Source organism: Giraffa tippelskirchi, chromosome 5 (assembly GCF_054371585.1).
Source record: "Giraffa tippelskirchi isolate mGirTip1 chromosome 5, T2T-mGirTip1v1.2.pri, whole genome shotgun sequence".
Lineage (NCBI taxonomy): Eukaryota > Metazoa > Chordata > Mammalia > Artiodactyla > Giraffidae > Giraffa > Giraffa tippelskirchi.
The window spans coordinates 39,143,870-39,169,617 of record NC_137279.1 but is presented as its reverse complement, the minus strand read 5'-3'; the positions used below and the strand labels follow the sequence as shown (position 1 = coordinate 39,169,617).

Here is a 25,748-nt window from a genome sequence, read left to right as displayed (position 1 = left end):
GTAATGAGATGAGGAAACAGAGAGAGATTAAATAGCCTTTCTAGGTCACATGATTTGTGAGCTGGACAACCAAGATTCAAACATAGATCTCTATGACTTTGAAGTTTTTACTTTTAATTATTACGCTGTATTGCTTCCAAACATTTCTTTAAAAAGTTATTAAAAACATATATGAGTATTTCATTTTACATCATTTTATAGCATATGTTTTTGTTAAAGTATATTTTAAAAACTTTGGTGTATATGTGTGATTATAAGAGAAACATACATTCTAAGGAATTTGGTAGAGAATCCCAGTTCTATCAACCAAAGATACCTATATTAACATTTTAATACATCCCTTCCAGTCTTTTTTACACATTTATGTATTTATAGTTCTGTCAAAAATCAGTTTCAAGTCTTTCTTCATAAGGAGAAACCTGTCAAAGTTTAGTTGGAAAAGAAAATGTATTTATTCAGCTTGATGCTTAACTCATATTTAAACTATGTTAAGTGAATGTGTTACCTGGAGAGGGGAAAATAAAAATGTACAAGACCTCATTTGAAAATGATAGGACCTCTCAATGTGTGATTTATGATTTTCTAAAAAGAAATGTTAATATTTTTTTTTTATTTTCTAGATACCCCACAAATAAATGGATTAAGCTGGGTACTTTCCATGGTAGAGATGAGAGGAATGTCCAGAGTTTCCCTTTAGATGAACAGATGTATGCAAAATATGTGAAGGTAATGTTTATCTTTACAGAACTATGTTCTATAATGAAACATACCTATTACTCATACTTGGTACCTCACCTGTTTAGAAATAAGAAAAATTAAGAGGAAATGTATTGCTGTATTCCTTTTAATAAAACAATTCTTCCTTGAATGTGTTATTTTATGAGACAGATACTAATACATTCCCTTTTATGTAACTGGAAACCTAGGCAAGTTTTTTGATATCTGTGGCTTTGATGAAATTCCAAATTATAACTCTTAATATTTTTGAAGTCTTGATATAAAATGTCATCTTTATAGTATTATATTTCTTTATATTTTAAAACCCAAATCAGTTACTCACTGCTGTCTAAAAGCTGGTCTGGTTTCTTATTAGCATCTGATTCTGAGATTTCTATTTTAATGCCCAGTTGTTTATCCTTATAGCTTTTTGTCTTTTGTATATTCAGGTGAAATATTATATGTCTAAGTAACAATTTCAAATAAAGTTTTAACCATTTAAATTCCTGCTGCAACCTAAATGTCCATTGACAGAAGAATGGATAAAAAAAGCTGTGATACATATATATGATGGACTATTATTCAGCCATAAAAGAACAAAAGAATGCCATTTGCAGCAACACGGATGGACCTAGAAATTGTCGTACTGAGTGAAATAAGACAGAGAAAGATAAATATCATGTGATATTGCTTATATGTAGAATCTAAAAAATTGTACAAATGAACTACTTACAAACAGAAATAGAGCTACAGATGTAGAAAACAAACTTACGGTTACCAGGGGGTAAGGTGGAGGCTAGGAGGAGAGAGAAATTGGGAGACTGGGATTGACAAATGCACATTACTATACATAAAGTTGGTAACCAATAAGCACCTACCATATAGCACAGGAAACTCTTCTCAGTACTCTGTAATGACCTCTATGGGTGAAGAATCTAAAAGAGTATGTGTGTGTATATATATATATATATATCTGATAAACTTTGCTGTACAGCGGAAACGAACGCAACATTGTAAATCAACTATACTCTAATAAAAGCCATAAATAAATTCCTACTGCCTCCTCACCAGTGTTGAGGTGGAGTTATCTACCAAAATACAATTATCACTCTTGAATTGAATTTAGACAAAATATGGGAATTTCTTACTCCTCTTTATTTCCTCCTTTTTTTTCTTTATAATACTATAGCCATACCTTAAAGTACAACTGTGTTGTTAGTAAGACCTTTTGGAATGACAGCAGCTCTAATTTTCTTCCTAATTATTTCTTCTTTAAATGTGAAAACTTATACCTACCTACTTGTCTCTTGGGATTTTACTGTCTGTGTCTTTTGTAAGCATGTATTAAATTGGCTTCTGTAAGTGGGTAAACTTGTAGTATTCCTACTCTCAATATAAAAATACTTTCATAAAAATGCTGTTTTTAAAGTACAATTGATATTTTCAGTTAATGATTCAACAGTGTTCAGAAAAATGATGATACATTTTCAGTTTCTTTTTAAAGTGAATTCTGAACCAGTTTAATGACCTTTTTATGTAGCAGTTTCTACACTGGGATGCCGAAAAAAATATTTAAAATATTTTGGCAGATGATACAATTGTACCTGATTTTGCAATTAAAACAATTCGCATGTTATGAAATAGTTCCAAGAATCATTCTTATAGTGTCTACTTTGTTAATAACAGAACATTTTATTGGTGATACAAAAAAATCCTATATAAAGCTCCCTACTTTGTCCTCTTTATAATGGGAGACTATAGAGCATTTTGATGACTGGTTTTCTTAAAAGCCCTTTTTGGTAGATTTAAACCTAAAAGCAAAAAACATTTACTTCTGATTCTTATTTTATACTGATAAATGTTATATAAGTTTACCTGAGTTTTGCTCATCCCAAAAGAATTAAAACCCATATTTAAAAAATACTTTTTAATAGCTTATATTTTAAAAATGATTCTTGCCTAGAGAATCCTGTGGACGGAGGAACCTGGTGGGCTGCTGTCCATGGGGTCGCACAGAGTCGGACACGACTGAAGCGACTTAGCATTTTAAAAATGAATTGATAAATATCCTCTGGTTCTATAAGTTATACCTAAAATAGCAGCATATCAGAAATCCAGGTTTTCCCCAAAATAGTTTGTGTACAGTATTGTGCAAGAATAAATCTTATTTTTTATTATGTTAATCTTTTTATCAGTATGTATGTTCATAGATATGTATTGCCACATATAGGTATCAATGTATTAATTAATATGTAGGTATATACATGACATTTATAATATTTAGTATAATATAAGGTTATTTCTAGATATGCTTTAATTACTTTTAGAATGCTTTCATATCTAATGGATAAATAAAACAGCAGCAGTTTATTTTAGGTTAAAGTTAATTTATTTCATTACAGTTAACACTATATTTTCTAGTTGTGATGGTAAAAATAAATGTAAATCATTGCTTTGGTTTCTGCAAAGAAATGAGTACTACAATGTTATCCATCACAGTATACTGCTTTCTATACTTTAATTATACAATATAATTTACAAATATTGAATGTTGCTTATGGCATGTTATTCAGACTTTGGAACTGATTTCTTTTTCTTTTCCTTTCTCTTGCTTCAGATGTTCATCAAGTACATAAAGGTTAGCAACCTTCTCTTTTGCAATATTGAATAATAGGGCATGGCACATTATTGCATGGCAAAGCAAAACTTTACAAATACTAGTTTTGGGGAAAATTAGGACTTTATTTTTAGAAATGTTATAATGAAAAAACTGAGTATTTTGTTAGATAATCTCACATACACTGTGCTGACTTCCCATTTTGTGTGCTTTTATTCTTTAGGTGGAGTTGGTATCACATTTTGGATCAGAGCACTTTTGTCCATTAAGCCTTATAAGGTAATACAGAGCAAAAACATTTACTGAGTGGTTTAAAAAGAAAAAAAGGCAACATAAAAATCCCAGTATATTTAAAGTGAAAAAATAATTTGTTATTACGTGCAGATAACACCGTAAAAAATATGCTGCTAAACCTTTCTTCCTTTTGCATACAGTTTAGAAAAGTGTAAAAATTTAGATAGGAATTTGGCATGTATCATTTCTAAATTGTTTTGAGAATTTATATGCATAATTATATCCTTGAAAAAAGTATTTTAAATTTTTTATGCTAAGCTATATATATTTTGCAGTTTCATTTTGTATCTATCAGTATGATTTGATAATGACCATAATAGTATATTTCTGATTTCTTTAAACTGCTATGTAAGTTTCACAATCTGAATAAACCACAATTTGTGAATCCTCCTAAAAAAAAAAAATTTCCTTGTTAGGAAAAAAGAACTTTCATTTTATGTGTTCGATTTAGCTTGCTTGATAGGATGATAATAAATGGAAACATTTTAGACCAATAAGTCATTATATTTTTAAATGCGTTAAATAGATTAACATTCTGATGAAAACAGTGGATTGAGAAAGTCATTATTTTTGAGTCCAGAAGTTAATGATCCACAAAACATAACCAAAATTATTATAGTTTGTCATTATTATGAAGAGATGAATCTTAACAAGACTTTAATGAAAAACTTCAATGAAATTATTGTTAACAGGGTATTTGGCACTAGCATGGTGGAAGAATATGAAGAGATTGCTGATTCCCAGTACCAGTCAGAACGTCAAGAACTATTTGATGAGGACTATGGTGAGTGATTTTTAAAAAGTAACTATTTATGTATATTTTTTTGTTTTTTAAATGGGTAAATGTAGGTCACTTAAAAAGATCTCCATGATGATTAGTCTTTAGTTTTTTCCTTGTTTTTAACCCTAGTAACTAATTTTCTCCTAAACCTATTTTCTAAAATAAGTTTCTGCTTGTTGATCAGTTATTTGTGACTTGAAACTCCCTTCCATTGCTGCTGCTACTGCTGTTAAGTTGCTTCAGTCGTGTCCGACTCTGTGCGACCCCATAGACGGCAGCCCACCAGGCTCCCCCGTCCCTGGGATTCTCCAGTTCCATTACCCCAGTGCTAATAAATTATAGTTATATCCCTATGCCAGGCCCAAAAGCCTGTTACTCAAAGGCAACTGACATAGTAGAATTGAGCATGAATTTTCATTTGCCTTTAGCCTAAGAGCAAGCATATTGAAGCATGAGTTTTTGAGAAATTCCCCTGAGCCTGCAGAGGTCAGAGAACGTTTTATGACACCTTCCATTTCTATTTTATTAAGTTCTTGTTTTAAGATGTCTTAAACTGTAGTCTGAAAAATCTAATTTTTGCATTCCCTGGTTTTCCCATAAGTGAAGTGAAGTCATTTACTAGGGCTTGGTAAACCTCACTGAAAGCTTGAATAAAAGTCTTATAAATGTGATTAAAATTTTGGTAAGCAGTAGACATGTAGTCTTTGGTTTTTATCTGTTTGATAAATGGCCTATGAATTTCCTTTTTTGTTAATGTGCTTTGAATGTATAATGAAAACTGTAAAATTGTTTTGTCAACTGACTTGACAGGACATAATTTGTGCTTTTAAACATATCATCTGAGATAGTTCTCAGTGTAATTAACCTTCATTTCCTCTTTGAACAGATTACCCACTGGATTATAATACTGGGGAGGATAAATCCTCAAAAAACCTTCTTGGTTCTGCTACAAGTGAGTATTTGGGGGTTTTTCTAGTCACTAGTTTTAAAGTATATCTCAACTTTTGTTTCCTGGCATATGTGAACATTTTGTTTTGAAGTTTAGGGGGCTCCTTCTGTCCTAATGTTGAACTTTGAGTTGAAATCAAAGAATACTTTTCAAAAGTGTTTTCATAAGGATAAAATAGAAAGAATATATGTAAACAAAGAAGAGAGGAAAAATGCAAGCATAAGTCGGTTCTTTTACAAAAATGAAGTAGTTATATTTTTAGGCAAACTCCTTAGAGTGAAGAATGGGATATGAATTTACTTGGGGAAAGAATTATTAAAGAGGTCCTAGACCATATAACGGAGAAGGCAATGGCACCCCACTCCAGTACTCTTGCCTGGAAAATCCCATGGACGGAGGAGCCTGGTAGGCTATAGTCCATGGGGTCGCTAAGAGTCGGACACGACTGAGCGACTTCACTTTCACTTTTCCCTTTCATGCACTGGAGAAGGAAATGGCAACCCACTCCAGTATTCTTGCCTGGAGAATCCTAGGGACGGTGGAGCCTGGTGGGCTGCCGTCTATAGGGTCGCACAGAGTCGGGCACGACTGAAGCGACTTAGCAGCAGCAGCAGCAGACCATATAAATAAGACCACCTAGGTAATCATACTTGGTAGGAAAGGAGTTTATTTTAGAAGTGGTACTCATCAGTGAAATCCTACCAAATGAGGATTTGTTAATGTGTGGGTATGGTTAGTTTCCTGATTAATTATAAAGCATAAAGGCTATTCTTATTCATGATAATGATGATTCCCAAGCAGTAACAATAATAGTAATAATAATACACTCTTTGTAAACTGGAAAAAAAAAGTGACTAAGATACTAGTTGTTTAGCTTCTTGTCTTGCCAACCTATTATCTGAACTTATAGATAGGCTAGCCAAGTAGACTCCTGGAAAGACCTTTACCGACTGACACTTTATTTTTAGAATGCAGGTAGGTATATTTTACATTTGTTATTTTTGGTTAGTCCCCCCAAATAAGGACTTTTTATTTGGAGGTTAGTAATTGAATTTAGTGAAAGTAAATCTTAGTAACATAGAAGACGATTTGTGCATTTTTCTTTTACTCTTGAGTTGTTTGAATCCCAGTCTCACTGTGTATCTTGTCCTCATAGCTTTTTAAGGTACTCAACCAGTAGTACCTATACTTAGGTAGATATTTGGGTGGCTACACTATATGGAATTAAGAGTCACTTGTCTTTCTTTTCATCTTGTGTCTTTTTCCCTTTCTTCCCTTCTTGTCCTCTCCCTCTGCATAGAAGACTATAGATTTCAGTGAACTTTTTTAGAGAATAGGAAAAAGAATGTTAAAAAATAACTGCATAAAGGGAATGCTTTTATGTAATATTTAACTTTGTTATAGGTTAGCTTAATATATTTTTACTCTGTTGCTAGTCAACTGACTTTTTAGATATTATTGACTACTTTTAAGTGTATAGTTAGCAATATCTGCTGATGATAGCATTAAAAACAGGTGCCTCATTCACTTCTATGGGGTAGTTTTTTAGGAGTGAGACAATGATGCCATTTTATTCAGTTGGATGTTAATATGTTTATTCATGTCCTTAAATTTGTATTTTAAAAACTATGTTATGTAATAGTCAGCATATCATAATTCAGTAATGCTGATTTAGCTGTGAGGTGGCATTGTTATTTTATGGGGTCAGAAAATAGCCCCAGACTAAAAGTTCTTTAGTTTTTGGTGGTTACTGGTTACTTCTAGAAGGTTCTAGAAGTAATGATTTACTATAGTTTTAGATAAGGGAAAATTTTGTTGATATTTTGCTTTCTTTCTCTATCTTCCTATGGAATTAACTCCCAAGATAGCATTAAAATGTTCTCATTAGAGGACATTTCCCTATTTGTAATCACTTCTCTGACTGATGCATTATTTTAATTAATGAGACATAGAATTTTTTTAGACCCTATTTTCTGGATCTTTTTCCTTGAAGAAATGTTTCTTGGTAACACATTTCATTTTTGTTTCTATGGCTTTCTGGAAGAGCAGTCCATTTATCTTCCAGTGTTCCTAGGTATTGAAAAATTTTATATAGTGAGACAAGGTGGATGGAGGATATCAGCTGAGCCCAAGCATGAGAGGTTTAAAAAGATATCCATTTCTTGATGTTTCAGAACAAGAGAGGCAGTAGTAGCTGAGTGATAAGACTTTGCTGTCATTAAGTTAATAAGCATGACCTAATACTGCTGCCTTCGATACCTGTATCCTTCTGGTTTTCTCTGAATAGTCTAGACTGGTTTTGAGCTTGACCTAGTTACTTCCTCCAATGTAATATAATGTTAGGAAAAAATAATAAGGTGAAATCAGGCCAAAGAGCTCGTCTCTGGCAGTGGAATGTCTGAATTTGACTATAATCATCACCACTTTCTAAATTAGCTTGAAATTGGCCAATTTTGCACCTAATTTATTTTTAATATTTACATAATGTCTCCAAAACAGAATTCTGTGCCTTTAATTTAAAAGAGAAACTCTTTTTTTTCCTTTGCTATTGAGTAATTGGTAGTCACAGGAAATATATGTCACCAGAGTATGTTGCTTCTAATGGACTTGGTTGTCAAAGAACATGTATGCTGCTTATTTAGACATTTTTGATATTGTGTAATTTACTGAACTTCCAGAAAGGGAGAGACTACTATCTTAGAGCAGCGTTCTTGGCTTTGTATGTATGCCAGTTCTGGGACTCTTCTGCCTGAATCTTTTGTTTACATTCTTGAGCCAGAACATTTAAATATTTTACATCAACAGAAATTCTTCGTATCGGTCTACTCTACTTGTGCTTGGTCATGTGGGTCTTCTAGGCCACTCTCTACTTTGATATTCTTGCAAGTCTGCCTTTACTCCTAAATATGATCTGTGTTTTATTAGAGTCATCAGATTTGCTAAGGGCCAGATTTCTGCTCCTTTTTCTGTATAAGTTCAAGACAAAGTGTAGTTTTTGTTTGAAGTCAGAATACTTTTTATGAATGTATTTATTTTAAGATCCTAGAAGGAACAGAGAATGAAGGTAGGCGTGTTGCAGAGTTAGTAGCTCAGTACACATAGGAGGAAGTAGTTTTTTCACTGGTTTGTATTCTTGTGTTGTAGTATAAGCATTTGGTTTTCTGTATCAAAAAGATCCATTGGTGTGTTGAGGGCTTAGTGTATATAACATGTTGATATTTGGTCCGTAGGAGAGAGTTTCATTCCTAAAGTAGTGGGATGGGATGAAAAAGTTACCCAATTCAAGAGAAAGGAGTTGGCAAATCCATGAGAAATTGAGAGCAGGTGTCTAGCATGGCACTATATTCCAAATTGTTGCTATTACCCTTTAGCCTTTCTGGAGGCTTTTCAGTGATTAGATTATGAACATGACAAGTAGTCATGTGTTTGGATGCAAAGTGAGACTGGTAAGAAAATTCACAAAGCTGCTTTCTCTCAAAAGAAAAAGACTGTATTTGACAGCATTCTGTGAACATAGCAAGATTATTTCTTATAGGTTAGATAGGCTGAGAAAGAAGAATCTGCCAGATTTTGCTTTTGTTACCAAGTGGCCCTCTGAAATAATAAACAATATTTTTAAATGATGAGTAGTATAAATCTTCCTTATTTTAGGTACTAGTATAAAAATGTACGTTAAAAAGTAATACTCTAAAACTTCTTTCTTTACACAGATTAACAGATAAGGATTTTTAAAGCTTTTAATAATAATACCAAAAATTTTAAATGCAAAAATTTGAAATCTCAGGTAAGATTGCCCTTTGAAGCAAGCACAAGAGACTTAGAATATAGACTTAATTTCAGAATTTGGGTTCTGTGAGTGGTCAGTTTTGATCGAACTTCAGCTGTCAGGCTAAGTAGAGGATCAGATACTAGTGCAGTTCAGTTGCTCAGTCGTGTCCCGACCCTTTGCGACCCCATGGACTGCAGCATGCCAGGCTTCCCTGTCCATTACCAACTCCTGGAGCTTGCTCAAACTCATGTCCGTCGAGTCATCCAACCATCTCATCCTCTGTCATCCCCTTCTCCTCCTGCCTTCAATCTTTCCCAGCATCAGTGTCTTTTCTAATCAGTCGGCTCTTCACATCAAGTGGCCAAAGTATTGGAGCTTCAGCATCAGTCCTTCCAATGAATCTTCAGGATTGATTTCCTTTAGGATTGACTGGTTTTATCTCCTTGGAGTATTGGTTGACATTAAAATTTGATTTATGAGGAAATACCGAGTTTCCATTGCTACTTTATTTTTGTTTATAAGGGAATGGAGTTTCCATTTCCTGTTTTTATGCTGAGGTGTCTCTTTGGCCTAAGATCTAAGATTGCTTCTCTGTTTTAACAATTTCCCAGGTGAAAGGACAAGGTTGACCTATAATCCTAGATATTTCAAAAGCAAATACAAAGCTTTTGTGTGTTAAAAATAATGATTGGAAACAAAGTACCACTGCTTGTTGTCTTTCAGATTACAGAATCATAGTTATGTAAAGTTTAAAATGAATAATTATGCACTACTAGTCATCACATTTAAAAGCCTAAAATCTCCTGTTTCCACCTGTCATAAAGCAAGCATTTGCAGCATCAGCGCCAGGTGACGATGCTTGGCTGTTCCCAGCCTCCTGGATATGCTAGCTGTTCCTGCTCTAGATCCTTCCCTACTTCTCACATCTCTGGTTTTCATGAAAGTGCGATGAAAACTCGGATCTCTTTTAGGAAAGGAAACCAAAATGGAAAAAAGTGATGAGCCCCTGCCAGATGTTAGTATTTTAATGGTAGAAAAACCTGGTGAATTACCTTCTAGTAGAATTTCAGAGATTAGATTGGAGTTGGAATTTAATTTCCTGTGAAATTACATTAAATTACTAGGAGGAAGTCTTCTGTTCCAAGCCAGCTCTTTATGGAGTTATGATATTTCATGGTCCTCATGTATCTTCAGCCATTTATGTAGATGTTACGGTTTGTAGCACTTTACTCATCGTTGAGATAACCTCTTTAGAAAGAGAGGAATAATTAGAAAGAATGCAGATTGCTTTACCTACAGCACTTAAGTTTTATGACTTTGACTTTTAATTCATCTTCCCATGCCCATATTCACCCAGTTCACAAAAGAATTTGTCCATAAAACAACGTTACAAGTCATCAAAGGCATGATTCTATGCAGTGTCAATTTGGGATTTAACCATATTACTTAGATATTTTATATTCATAGTTGAAAACAGTCTTTCTGCTGTCCTTTGAATAATAATCTTCCCATTTTATTTATTTTTACCTATGAAAGTCACATGTTTAGGAAAAGGATTTTTTGTTTGTTTTTGGTTTAAACTGTAGAACCTTTTCTTTTAAAAAAAAGGCTTTTCTGTAAATTATGGATTTTGGTTGTCACGTTCCTTTCCTGTCTCAGTGCAGGCTATATGCTGAATTATATTTGAATCTTATGATATGCTGAAGGTAGTATTTGCTGAAAGGTTTGGGGAAGTTTTGTAAAAAAAAGTATAATTAGATTTTAAAATCCTTCTGAACATAAAAGTTCAGATTTATATATAATACTTTTTGCCTGAAATTTGTATCCTGTTTTGGACTAATATAGTAAGGTGTGCAAAAAGGTAATTAGTCCAAAAAATGCAAAAAGACCATTACAAATGGTTTTTTACTATCTGATATCAAGTTATATGAAAATATTTAGGTGTATTAGTATTTTTTTCTGATTGAATTTTGTTTTAGATGCCATTCTAAATATGGTGAATATTGCCGCTAATATTCTGGGAGCAAAAACTGAAGACCTGACAGAAGGTACCTAATCATTTTATGGGTCTTTTAAATATATGATACTCCAGGGGTCTTCCTAGTTAGTAAAATTAATTAATTAGCCAAGCAGTTTGATTTTTTTATTTAGAAATACAGAAACCATTCAGAGGAACTTGCCAGTCTTCTATTATTCATTGTTTATTTGAATTTCACAAATTCTCTTTAATAAATAGGATCTTGTCTATATAAAAATCATTAATTTGATTTTTCAGTCTTAAGCTGGTGTTGAAGTAATGATTTTATCCCTAGTTCTTTCCTGAGGTTTTGATGCTCTAATGGTTACTTGAAGTATGCTTTTATTTATCAAATAGCAATTCAATTTAGAAAGTAATGGAAATATGAATATTATGAGCAAGGGGAAACAATCTTGCCCTTTTTTTGTTTTCAAAAATATTTCATTCCAGTTATAAAATAAATTATGTCATGGGGTTGTAATATATAACATGGGGAATGCAATGTGGTGGCAGATGGCAGCTAGACTTATTGTGGTGATCATTTTGCAGTGTATACAAATGTCAAATCACTACATTATATACATGAAAATGAATATAATATTGTATGTCAAATATACTTCAATAAAATTTAGTTCTAAGTGCAAACTTAAAATTATTTCTTCTTATTCTCTTTAGTAACTCCGGTGTCTTATTAATCATGTAAGATTACACAAAACTCATAGTTATCTTACTTGCTTTGATTTTCTGAGAAGTTGAGAAAGAATATGCACTACTTATAGTTGTGACTTTCGACGATTATTTCTTTTTAAAAGAACTTGATGGAAAAAAACAGAGTCTGCAGTAGTAAACCTGTTTGACTTTTTTTCTTCTCCCTTGAGAATCTAAAGTTCCTTATTTGTTATAGTGAAATATTTTCATGGTATAGCTTTTTAAAATTAAACTCAATATCGACATCTTTCTTAAAATAGGAAATAAAACTATATCTGAGAATGCTTCTGCCACAGCTGCACCCAAAATGCCTGAATCAGCTCCTGTTTCAGCTCCTGTTCCATCACATGAGTAAGTTATATTGGGATATTAGAGTTCTATTAAAAGGGAGATATACTTGTACATAAAAAGGTACTTGTGATATGTGGGAAATGAAAAACTCTGAATCATGAGACAGACATTCCGCAGCCACTTACAACATCTTCAAGTTGCTTTTTGTATACTGGAGAAGGCAATGGCACCCCACTCCAGTACTCTTGCTTGGAAAATCCCATGGACGGAGGAGCCTGGTAGGCTGCAGTCCATGGGGTCGCTAAGAGTCGGACACGACTGAGCGACTTCACTTTTACTTTTCACTTTCATGCATTGGAGAAGGAAATGGCAACCCACTCCAGTATTCTTGCCTGGAGAATCCCAGGGACGGCGGAGCCTGGTGGGCTGCCGTCTATGGGGTCTCACAGAGTTGGACATGACTGAAGCAACTTAGCAGCAGCAGCAGCAACAGTTCACCGTAGATAGACCAAATGTGTGTTATTTTGATATAGTGTTACTTTTATTATTTACAATACTTAATCTTTTCCTTATTGCAGATAATTAACTCTGCAGGTATAGGTTTGAGGACAAATTTTAAAGGCCTGTTTTATTAAGTTCAGATTTTAAAGCCTTGATTATTTATATATCTGTGCCATGCCTAGAAAGCTATAAAGGGTACCTGAAATACTTAGAGCAGTGATTTTTAAATGATGTGTTGGTCACACAGCTTACTCTTAGAGTGTTCAATTTCTGAAATTGAATGATACAGGTCTTTCCCCAGGTTGCAGTGGTTACTTTGGGCAGGGATATATATGCGTCAGTCAGTTAAGTCGCTCAGTCGTGTCTGACTCTTTGTGACTGCATGGACTGCAGCACACCAGGCTTCCCTGTCCATCGCCAACTCCTGGAGCTTACTCAAACTCTGGTCTTTTCTAGACCAGAGGTGGAGGTGATTAAGGTTTGTTTTTACCTCAACCTCTGATCTAAAATAGATAGGCTCATTAATGATTTGGGTTATTGGGATAATCTGGTTATAGTTATTATAAATTTAGCTATATATATTTCATTAGATATACTCCCTGTAAACTTTGACAGACATTTCTCTTAGAGGAACTCTACATAATGAGATAAGATATTTACATGAAACCGTTCAAGGTAATAAGTAATGAAACCTGCAGTGAGTATGCTTTTGAGCTGTAATTCCAAGGTACTATGTTAATTTAAAAATGAGATTTTTGTGCTTTGAAGGGCACAGTGTCAAGTTTGTGTTTTCCTGAAATATAGCATTATGTGTTACTGATTCCTAGATGGTCCTAAGAAATCACTTTGGGATAGAAATTCTTGACGTTTCTAATTATGTGGATCTGTCTCGGTTTTGTAACTAGGTTCTTCAGTGAATAACACATAGCATGTCTTTATTTTTCAAACCTAAATTAATTTGATTTTACACATGTACACACACATACACATATATATATGTACGTATATATATACATTTACCCCCTTGTGTATGTGTGTGTGTAAATATTTATTGAAAGATACCACATCAGGCTAGTGTAGCAGTTTTTACTCTTCTGCTTTAGAGTTTTGTTTTTTAGTAGATATTCTTGCATAACTTTCTTTACTTAATGTTTCTTCATGTATGTTTGTTTTAAATTCTTTTTGAAGATTATGTGGCAGTTCTCTGAAAAAAATAAAAGAACCCATGATACGGTATCACTCAAAGTTTTTATGAAACGATGACTTACTTTCTTTTCCCAGGTTTGAGTTTTTTAAAGTGTAATTCTGATTAGAGTGTATACATAGATGGTAAGGCTTCCCTGGTGACTCAGATAATAAAGAATCTGCCTGCAATGTAGGAGACCTGAATTCGATCCCTGATCTTCCCTGGAGAAGGGCATGGCAACCCACTCCAATACTCTTGCCTAGAGAATCCCCATGGACAGAGGAGCCTGGCAGGCTACAGTCCATGGGGTCGCAAAGAGAAGAACACGACTGAGCGACTAAGCACAGCACACCACAAAGATAGTATAACTTAATTTTTACCAAATTAATTCAATTTAGTTGTAAGAAATATTGTATAGACACTATATACAGCTGTCTGTATCTATATCATCTGTTAAGGGAAGCTTAGCCTAATTATGTTTTAATTTAGTCTGTTTACTATTTTATTGTCAACAAAATGAAAGTCCAGGTTTTAGATACTGTCTTTTAAAAAAAATTTCTGTAGAAAAACATGTTTTTTAAAAAATGTGGACCATTTTTAAAGCCTTCATTGAATTTGTTATGATATTACTTCTGTTTTATGTTTTGGTTTTTTGACTCTGAGCATTGTGCTCTTAGCCTCCTGACCAGGGATCAAACCCATACCCGTGCATTGTAAGGCAAAGTTCTAGTCACTGGACTGACTGCAAAGGAAGTCCCTAGATACTGGGTTTTTTTTTTTATTCCTACTTTTGCTATTGTGATATTAGACTTCATTTAAAGACATTTCCTGGCAATTTTAGTAGTGTTTCACAGTAGGAAAATTTGCATATGAAGATTTCTTTTTGGTATTCAAATTACTTTGTTTTTTTTCAAATTATACCTTTGTTGCTACAAAGGCTGCACCTGGAAATTCATTACTTTTATCTTGGAAGGGACCACAGATATTATAATTTACAACGCTGTTCCCACCAGCTTGAATGTCCCCACTCTTCCCTACTGGACACGCATACTCCAGAGCCCAAAGATAGGACTAAGTTAGTGACACTAGTAGTTTATTATTAGCCAGGATTTTCATTACAGCGGTTAAGTATTTAGCTTTCAATAATTGAAAATTAGCCTAGATAATACTGAGATTATTTGGGGGGCGTAGGAATATTTTCTTCTTTCTAGAGCAGATAATCCTCTGTGTGTGTGTGTGTGATGCCACATTGAAATTCCTCAAATCTCCATAGAGAAATGATCTTTGAGAAATCTGCAGTTGACCCTTGAATAATGGGTTTGAACTGTACAGATCTATTTACACATGGATTTTTTTCATTAGTAAATACTGCAGTACAGATGATCTCAGTTGGTTGAATCTGTGGATGCAGAACTAAAATATAGAGGAACTGTGGATATGGAGGACAGGCTGTAAGTTACACAGTGTGTAAGGCCAGCAACTCTGACTCACTGCATACGGGTTCAAGGGTCAACTGTAGGATGACTGTTGAAAATAGGATACTCAGGCACAAAGTGCATTCAGAGTAAGAGTCCTGGCTTCTTGTTCTAACTGGGACTTTTATAGCCCTTGGGTAGCTCAATTTCTGATATAAGGGCTGATAAAGCTTGTGATATTGGTGAATATGGGAGGAAGGGTACTATATTCACTAAATGGAAATATTCAGTAAAGGTACTATGTTCAGTAAATGGAAATATTCACATAACAAATTATTCTTAAATAGAGATTAAAGAAAAACTTGATTTGGTAACTACGGTGATATGAATCATCTGGCTTGTCACTTGATAGATTATCTTTCTGTTACCATTCCTGAATAATACTGTTTTTATAATGAAAGTGATTTGAAGGACAGTAATTCATTCAAAGTAAATTTGAGTGTTTTCTGTACTTCCCCTTCTTTTTATCTTATGTGTGATACATTTATTTTCCTTAAGCATAATTACGGATATGTATTTCTAGGTTTGAAACCACTGAAGGACACATTCGTGACACCGAGTCATTGTCACCAGATACTACAAAAGAAAGTCCCATTGTACAACTAGTTCAAGATGAAGAAGAGGAGGCAAGTCCTTCAACAGTGACCCTTCTGGGTAGTGGTGAACAAGAGGATGAAACATCACCTTGGTTTGAGTCAGAGACACAAATATTTTGCAGTGAACTCACCACAATTTGTTGTATTTCTAGTTTTTCGGAATATATATATAAATGGTGTTCAGTTAGAGTTGCTCGTTATCGGCAATGCAGCAGAACTACTGTGAGTAAAGAAAAAGAGTATCTTATGTCAGCTGAACCACGACTAGTACTTCCTGAAGAACCAGTAGATGTTTCACTATTGCAGCCTCCAGGTGGAGAACCAGACAGTAAGAATAAGGAAAAGGAAGCTGAAACCATTGTTCTAGATGATTTTAGTGGTGTGCTCCAGGAAGATTTGATTAATCACACTTTAGATGCAATAGAACTTGAACCAAGCCATCCTCAAACTCTTTCTCAGTCTGTTCTCTTAGATGTTACTCCAGAAATTAACTCATTATCTAAAATAGAAGTATCTGAGCCTATTAAATATGAGGCAGGGCATTCACCATCACAAGTGATTCCCCAAGAGAGTTCTGTTGAGGTTGATAATGAAACAGAAAAAAGGTCAGAGAGTTTTAGTTCTATAGAGAAACCAACTGTGATCTACGAAACAAAAATACTTGATGAAGTAATGGATAATGTTGTAAAAGAAGACATAAACTCCATGCAAATTACCACAAAGCTATCTGAAACAATAGTGCCACCTGTAAACACAGCTACTATGCCAGACATTGAAGATGGGGAAGCCAAAATGAACATAGCTGACACACCAAAGCAAATTTCAACTCCTGTTGTGGATTCTTCTTCATTACCTGAAGTAAAAGATGATGAACAGTCTCCAGAAGATGTCCTTTTAAGAGGGTTACAGAGGACAGCTACAGATTTTTATGCTGAATTGCAAAACTCCTCAGATCTAGGATATGCTAATGGAAATCTTGTACATGGATCAAACCAAAAGGAATCAGTATTTATGAGACTTAATAACCGTATTAAAGCCTTAGAAGTTAACATGTCTCTCAGTGGTCGCTACTTGGAGGAACTTAGTCAAAGGTAAGCTTTCTTAATGATTTAGCACAATCCACCTTGCACGGTGAGTTAAGTAGCAGAGTATAATCTGACTAAAGGAGAGGATTTAATTATCTCATGATTCCTTGGTAGCTCAATGGTCAGGAACTTGCCTGCCAATGCAGGAGACATGGGTTTAATCCCTGGGTCAGGAAGATCCTCTGGAGAAGGAAATGGCAACCCACTCCAGTATTCTTGCCTGGGAAATCTCATGGACAGAGGAGCCTGGCAGGCTATAATCCATGGGGTTGCAAGAGATCAGACTCGGCTTAGCGGCTAAACAATAAATGTAATAGTAATAAGCAGCATTTTAGCTGGAGAGAGAAAGTTATTTGGATGTTGGTCAGTAATTTTAAGAAGTGATTTCCATTTTTAGAAATACTAAGTGACATAACAAATTTGAATTATCTATAATCGGTTTCTCCTTTCTCCTGTTGCTTAACTTTAGCTACTTTTGCTGTTTGATTCCCAGAGCACTCCTGGAAAAATTAAAGTTTATAGACCTTAAAGCTCTTTGTGGAACTTGACTAGGTATTATTTAAAATTTAAATAAGTGAAGACTGAAATAGACTAAACTAGATGATTAGGCAACATTTGAACTCTTTCAGCAAGTATCCAGAATCCTACTCCTAGTTGTAATAATTTATCTTCTTGTGCTTATAAAATGCCAGAGGCAATGCCAGTTTGCTTATGCAGTGATGAAGACCCCTGGCACAGTTCTCCACTTTTTAAAGCCAATTTTTGTTATTGTTGTTGTTCCTTAAGTGTCATTGTTCCTTAGGACTTTTCCAACATTTTGTAACTACAAGGCACTCAGTGCCCAGAATTTCTGAAATGCTACCTTTTCCTAATCCTCTTAAATTAAAATGCTACTAATGAAATGTCCCTAAAGTCAGTATTATATGCTAAAAGATATTACTTCTTAATTCATACATATAATTTATTGGCAAATTTTATGTGGGTGTATGTGCATGCTTACATCATAGTCGCTCAAGCCTCTCCCCACTGCCACCCTTTTTACCCCCACTAAAGGAACCACTGAAATCATGCATGATAAACCTTCCTTTTTTAATTGAGATGTAAGTGATGTGTAATATTTTATTATTTTAGGTATAACAATGATTTGATATTTCTATATATTCTAAAAGATTACCGCAGTAAATCTGTTAATATCATCACCATGTAGTTACAGGTTTTTTTCCTCGTGATAAGTTTTAAGATCTAATCTGTTAACAACTTTCAAATATACAATCCAGTATTATCAACTGTAGTCAACATGCTATACTTTATATTCTTATTCAGTTCAGTTGCTCAGTCATGTCCGACTGTTTGTGACCCCTGGACCACAGCATGCCAGACCTCCCTGTCTATCACCGACTCCTGGAGCTTACCCAAACTCATGTCCATTGAGTTGATGAGGCCATTCAACCATCTCATCCTCTGTCGTCCCCATCTCCTGCCCACAATCTTTTCCCAACATCAGGGTCTTTTCAAATGAGTCACCTCTTTGCCTCAGGTGGCCAAAGTATTGGAGTTTCAGCTTCAACATCAGTCCTTCCAATGAACACCCAGGACTGATCTCCTTTAGGATGGACTGGTTGGATCTCCTTGAAGTCCAAGGGACTCTGAAGAGTCTCCTCCAACACCACAGTTCAAAAGCATCAGTTCTTCGGCACTAAGCTTTCTTTATATAAAGTCCAACTCGCACATCCATACATGACTACTGGAAAAACCATAGCCTTGACTAGACGGACCTTTGTTGGCAAAATAATGCTGCTTTTTAATATGCTGTCTACGTTGGTCATAACTTTCCTTCCAAGGAGCAAGTGTCTTTTAATTTCATGGTTGCAGTCACCATCTGCAGTGATTTTGGAGCCCAGAAAAATAAAGTCAGCCACTGTTTCCACTGTCCCCCCATCTATTTGTCATGAAGTGATGGGACCGGCAGCCATGAAATTAAAAGACCGTTACTCCTTGGAAGGAAAGTTGTGTCCAACCTAGACAGCGTATTAAAATGCAGAGACATTACTTTGTCAACAAAGGTCTGTCTAGTCAAGGCTATGATTTTTCCAGTGGTCGTGTATGGATATGAGACTTGGACTATAAAAGGCTGAGCGCTAAAGAATTGATGCTTTTCAACTGTGGTGTTGGAGAAGACTCTTGAGAGTCCCTTGGACTGCAAGATCAAACCAGTTCATCCTAAAGGAGGTCAGTCCTGGGTGTTCATTGGAAGGACTGATGCTGAAGCTGAAACTCCAATACTTTGGCTACCTCATGTGAAGAGCTGACTCTTTTGAAAGACCCTGATACTGGGAAAGATTGAGGGCAGGAGGAGAAGGGGACCACAGAGGATGAGATGGTTGGATGGCATCACCGACTCAATGGACATGGGTTTAGGTGGACTCTGGGAGTTAGTGATGGACAGGGAGGCCTGACGTGCTGTGGTTCATGGGGTCGCAGAGTTGGACACAACTGAGCGACTGAACTGATGGGACTGGATGCCATGATCTTAGATTTCTGAATGTTGAGCTTTAAGCCAACTTTTTCACTCTCCTCTTTCACATTCATCAAGAGGCTCTTTAGTTTTTCTTCACTTTCTGCCATAAGGATGGTGTCATCTGCATATCTGAGGTTATTGATATTTGTCCTAGCAATCTTGATTCCAGCTTGTGCTTCATCCAGCCCAGCGTTTCTCACGATGTACTCTGCATAGAAGTTAAATAAGCAGGGTGACAATATACAGCCTTGACGTACTCCTTTTCCTATTTGGAACCAGTCTGTTGTTCCATGTCCAGTTCTAACTGTTGCTTCCTGACCTGCATACAGATTTCTCAAGAGGCAGGTCAGGTGGTCTGGTATTCCCATCTCTTTCAGAACTTTCCACAGTTTGTTGTGATCCACACAGTCAAAGGCTTTGGCATAATCAATAAAGCAGAAATAGAGGTTTTTCTGGCACTCTCTTGCTTTTTCGATGATCCATTGGTTGTTGGCAATTTGATCTCTGGTTCCTCTGCCTTTTCTAAAACCAGCTTGAACATCTGGAAGTTCACAGTTCACATATTGCTGAAGCCTGGCTTGGAGAATTTTGAGCATTACTTTGCTAGCATGTGAGATGAGTGCAAATGTGCAGTAGTTTGAGCATTCTTTGGCATATCCTTTCTTTGGGATTGGAATGAAAACTGACCTTTTTCCAGTCCCATGGCCATTGCTGAGTTTTCCAAATTTGCTGGCATATTGAGTGCCGTACTTTCACAGCATGATCTTTTAGGACTTGAAATAGCTCAACTGGAATTCCATCACCTCCACTAGCTTTGTTTGTAGTGATGCTTCCTAAGGCCCACTTGACTTCACATTCCAGGATGTCTGGCTCTAGGTGAGTGGTCACACCATCTTGATATTCTGGGTCATGAAGATCTTTTTTTGTACAGTTCTGTGTATTCTTGCCACCTCTTCTTAATATCTTCTGCTTCTATTAGGTCCATACCATTTCTGTCCTTACTGTGCCCATCTTTGCATGAAATATTCCCTTGGCATCTCTAATTTTCTTGAAGAGATCTCTAGTCTTTCCCAATCTGTTGTTTTCCTCTATTTCTTTGCATTGGTCACTGAGGAAGGCTTTCTTATCTCTCCTTGGTATTCTTTGGAACTCTGCATTCAAATGGGTCTATCTTCCCTTTTCTCCTTTGCTTTGCACTTCTCTTCTTTTCCCAGCTATTTGTAAGGCCTCCTCAGACAGCCATTTTGCTTTTTTGCATTTCTTTTTCTTGAAGGTGGTCTTGCCCCCTGTCTCCTGTACAGTGTCATGAACCTCCATCCATAGTTCATCAGGCACTCTTGTTTATCAGATTTAGTCCCTTAAATCTATTTCTGACTTCTACTGTATAATCGTAAGGGATTTGGTTTAGGTCATACCTGAATGGTCTAGTGGTTTTCCCCACTTTCTTCAATTTAAGTCTGAATTTGGCAATAAGGAGTTCATGATCTGAGCCACAGTCAGCTCCCAGTCTTGTTTTTGCAGACTCTTTAGAGCTTCTCCATCTTTGGCTGCAAAGAATATAATCAATCTGATTTCAGTGTTGGCCATCTAATGATGTCCATGTGTATAGTCTTCTTTTGTGTTGTTGGAAGAGGGTGTTTGCTATGACCAGTGCATTCTCTTGGCAAAACTCTATTAGCCTTTGCCCTGCTTCATTCTGTACTCCAAGGTCAAATTTGCCTGTTACTCCAGGTGTTTCTTGACTTCCTACTTTTGCATTCCAGTCCCCTATAATGAAAAGGACGTCTTTTTTGGATGTTAGTTCTAGAAGGTCTTGTAGGTCTTCATAGAACCGTTCACTTCAGCTTCTTCAGCCTTACTGGTCGGGGCATAGACTTGGATTACCGTGATATTGAATGGTTTGCCTTGGAAATGAACAGACATCATTCTGTCGTTTTTGAGATTGCATCCAAGTACTGCATTTTGAACTCTTTTGTTGACTATGATGGCTACTCCATTTCTTCTAAGGGATTCCTGCCCACAGTAGTAGATATAATGGTCATCTGAGTTAAATTCACCCATTCCAGTCCATCTTAGTTCGCTGATTCCCGGAATGTCAGTGTTCACTCTTGCCATCTCCTGTTTGACCGCTTCCAATTTGCCTTGATTCATGGACCTAACATTCCAGGTTCCTATGCAATATTGCTCTTTACAGCATCGGACCTTGCTTCTATCACCAGTCACACCCACAACTTGGTGTTTTTGCTTTGGCTCCATCCTTTCATTCTTTCTGGAGTTATTTCTCCACTGAGCTCCAGTAGCATATTGGACACCTACCTTCCTGGGGAGTTCATCTTTCAGTGTCCTATCTTTTTGCCTTTTCATATATTCTTATTACTTAATCATTTAAAATTTTACCCTTTGCCTACCTCTACCCCCTGCAATTGACAATCACCAGTCTGTTCTCTGTATCTATGAGTTTAAGATTTTTGTTTTTAATTCCACATGTAAGTTAGATCATATGATATTTGTCCTTCTCTTACTTGTTTCACGTAGCATAATGCCCTCAAGGTCCATCCATGTTGTCACAAATGGCAAATCTTCCTTCTTTTTTATGGTTGCATAATATTCCTTGGTATACACATACCACATTTCTTTATCCATTCTTTTGTTGATTAGTTTGCTTCCATGTCACAGCTATTGTACATAATGCTGCAGTGAAAATGGGGATGCAGGTATCTTTGCAAGATAGTGTTTTTTGTTTTCTTCAGTTAAATACTCAAAAGTGGAATAGCTAAGTCATATGGTAGTTCTGTTTTTAATTTTTTTGAGATACCACCATACTGTTTCCTGTAGTGGCTACACCAATTTATATTCCTACCAACTGTACAAGGGTTCTTGTTTCTCTACATCCTCTCCAACATGTTATTGTTTGTCCTTTTGATAATAGCTATTTTAATAGATGGGGGGGTGATAACTCATTGTGATTTGATTTGCATGTTCTTTATGATGTTGAGTATCTTTTCATCTTCTTCCATCTATTTGTTTTCTTTGGGAAAATGCCCATTTTTAAATGGTTTGTTTTTTGCTGTTGAGTTGTATGAATTATGTATGTACTCAATATATTGGATATTAACCCCTTATAAGATTAATGAATGGCTTGCATATATTTTCTCCCATTTGGTAGGTAGCCTTTTCATTTTGTTGATGGTTTCTTTTGCTGTGTAGCTTTTCAGTTTGATATAGTTCAACCTGTTTTTGCTTTTATTGCCTTTGTTTTTGGTGTTAAATCCAAAAAACATTTCCATGACTGAATTCAAGGAACTTACTGCCTATGTTTTCTTCTAGGAGTTCTGTTGTTTCCGTTTTTACATTTAAGTCTTTATACATTTTGAGTTTTTTGTGTATGGTGTAAGATAGGGGTCCAGTTTCTGTTGCCTGTGGGTGTTTGGTTTTCCTAGCACTATTTATTAAAGTGACTGTCCTTTCCCCATTGTGTATTCATAGATCTTTTGTTATAAATTGACTATGTATTTGACTAGTAAATCTTTTAGAGCAACGAGGAGCATAGAATTGCTGTTGAGGTAGCAAATACCTCAAGGGACCTCTATATTTTACCTTTATAAGTTTTCCTTTATTGCACAGACCTCAATAAGAGTCATTTTCAGAAATATGGCTTTATCTCATATATTGAAATCAGAAGTGTATTTCCAATAATAAATAAGTAAATAAGAAATTAAAACCAATTTAAATCAATTCTTACTCCGTAGGTACCGAAAACAAATGGAAGAAATGCAAAAGGCATTCAATAAAACAATAGTGAAACTTCAGAATACTTCAAGAATAGCAGAGGAGCAGGTTGGTCATCTTCATGTCTTCCTTTTTACATAAATTTCCACTGAATTTTATAGGCTCTCTCTGGTAAGAAGATCAGTAATGTTCGTTCACTTTTTCCCTGATAGTTGATGATTACTCTGTAATACAATGCTTTCTAGCTCTTAGTATCAGTATATACCCAAGAGAAAATTTTCTTGAGCATTATTCATGTTACATTTCAAGATTTGTATGTATATATATGTGCGTAGAAGTGTAGTGGACTTTTTTGAAATTTTGTTAAACTCTAAAATCATTTGTGGGTTTCTATATAGACAATTTTTTTGTTTGTAAGTAAGAACAGCTCTATTTCATTGTAATCATTGTACTTTTTTCTTCTTGTTTTCTCTTATCTCTTACTTAGAGCTATACAGTGATGCAATAGGACTGGTGATAGTAGCCATTTCCCTGTCTTGTTGATTTTAAGGGATTGATTTCTGTATTTCACCATTAAATGTGATGTTCATGAATAATTTTTTTATGGTTTGTTACCATGATGAAGAAATTTTATACTTTTCTAAAGGCTATTTGGGACTAAAGGATGATGAAATGAGGTAAAGAAGTCCCAAGTTGCAGAGTTGCATCTTACTCTGAGTTTGTGACACATAATTGTGGTTCCAAGTAAAGTTCTTCCAACCCACCCTTTTTTTTTCTTTCAGTTGAGATTTGAAAGTTATTTGCATATTCTAAGTACAAGTTCTTTATCAGAGACAGGCTTTGCAAATATTTTCTCCCAATCCATTACTTGTTTTTTCATTCTCTTAAATAAGATACCTTTTAAAGAGCAGAATTTGTTAAAGCCATGTTTACCTGTTTTCTCTTTGCTGTACAGAAACTTTGCCTAACCCAAAGTCACAAAGATTGCCTATATTTTCTTCTAAAATTTGTATGGTTTTAGTTTTACATTTGGTTTATGATCTATTTTAAATTCTGTGTTACAGTGTTACAAAGTATGGATCAAAGTGCTTTTTTGTGAGGGCTAGGGGATTGAGAAGCATGAATATTCCTTTCTTCCAGCATCATTTGTTGAAAAGACTATCTTTTCTCCACTGAATTTTCTTTGCACTTATTTTAAGTCAATTCGCCATATACATGTGGCTGTGTTTCTGGGCTTCTCTTTGTTCTGTTCATCTACTTGTCTATCTTTTTGTTTATACTACACTGTTTTGATGGCTAGCTATATAGGAACTCTTGAAACCAGATAGCGTAAATCCTCTAACTTTGTACTTCCTTTCCAAAATTGTTTTGGCTAATCCGGATTTGACTAACACAGATTTTAGAATCAATTTGTCAGTTGCTACCAGAAACAAAAACCTGTTTGGATACTGATTGGGATTATGTTGAATTTATAGATCAATTTGGAGAGTTGACATTTTAGTAGTCTTAAGTCCTCTGTCCCATGAACACAGTATTTATTTAGTTCTTTATTAATTTTAATATTTCTCTCTGTATTTTCTGTTTGCTTTATATGTAAGTCTATGTTTTATGAAAGATTTTTCTAAGTACTTTTTAAATAATGTTGTGTACCATTAGCACTATTGGAAGTAAATCTTGATTAAAAGTGTTAACCAATATCGTAAATTTAATAATTTGTCCTTTTAAACTGTCTATAGTTTATCAGTGTTTATCAAATGTGAGTCAAAAGAAACAGTTTAATGACTCACATTCAGCATTTTAAAAAGATGAAATAGGATAGAAAGTACCACAGTGGATCACAGTGAGGGAAGTAAGTGAAACTTTTTGTTACAGTTTACAACATCCACCTACTCTCCCACCCCCACCCCCCATACATAGTCAAGACTTAAAACTTACTTAAATGTAAAGTTGAAACATTTAACTTTAGAATCATAAATGGCTATGTAGATATTTCATATAGGATCCTAAATTAAAGTGTTAGATTTCCTTGACTTCCTGCTGCTTTCTTTTCCTTCTTCCAAAATTCACTAGTAAGTACACATTTTCAGTAGTCTGCTTAGTGTAAGTTCATGACCATGAGCATATTGCATAAGCTTCTAAAATATGCATGTGAGTGATATTTTAAATAAAGACATGTTTGTTGATTATAAGTTTATAAAATTCTGATAGATGGGTGTTCTTGATGAATTTCTTTTCACTGGTGATAACCTAGCTTTGATTAGATGATCCATTGTCATTTTTTGACTGTGTGACTTCCTAAGTTTCATCCTATCATGCGGTGAAATAGAACTTTTAAAAACTTCTTGGTATGAGCCAGCTTTGTATCCAGAAACATTCTTCAAAAATGTTTCAGTATGTCTTTGTATTGACTGCTTTGATTTAGAAAAATCACACTTGACAAAATGACGATTTTGCAGATAGCTGGTTATATACTTGTTTACACATACAGAGCCCACATTAACTTGAGAAATAGTTT

General features: G+C 35.0%; 1 protein-coding gene across 25 annotated transcripts in view; it reads left to right on the top strand.

Annotated features, from left to right (window-relative positions):
• Nucleotides 1-25,748, top strand: part of SUCO (SUN domain containing ossification factor) — an 84,948-nt gene that overhangs the window by 44,161 nt on the left and 15,039 nt on the right. For 14 of the 25 annotated variants that reach the window (XR_014053417.1, XR_014053420.1, XR_014053419.1 and 11 more), the window contains 9 exons: nucleotides 621-726; nucleotides 3,335-3,355; nucleotides 3,558-3,613; nucleotides 4,321-4,412; nucleotides 5,296-5,361; nucleotides 11,107-11,175; nucleotides 12,113-12,203; nucleotides 15,829-16,992; nucleotides 23,254-23,341. Coding sequence is in view for 21 of the 25 variants with exons in the window: in XM_081489429.1 (XP_081345555.1) it covers nucleotides 621-726; nucleotides 3,335-3,355; nucleotides 3,558-3,613; nucleotides 4,321-4,412; nucleotides 5,296-5,361; nucleotides 11,107-11,175; nucleotides 12,113-12,203; nucleotides 15,829-16,992; nucleotides 23,254-23,341 (1,753 nt within the window). In the remaining 4 variants the exon portion in view is untranslated. Of the gene's footprint in view, nucleotides 1-620; nucleotides 727-3,334; nucleotides 3,356-3,557; nucleotides 3,614-4,320; nucleotides 4,413-5,295; nucleotides 5,362-9,068; nucleotides 9,143-11,106; nucleotides 11,176-12,112; nucleotides 12,204-15,828; nucleotides 16,993-23,253; nucleotides 23,342-25,748 lie in introns of those variants that run through there. The other 11 variants (XR_014053418.1, XM_081489441.1, XM_081489431.1 and 8 more) reach the window with 2 other exon arrangements.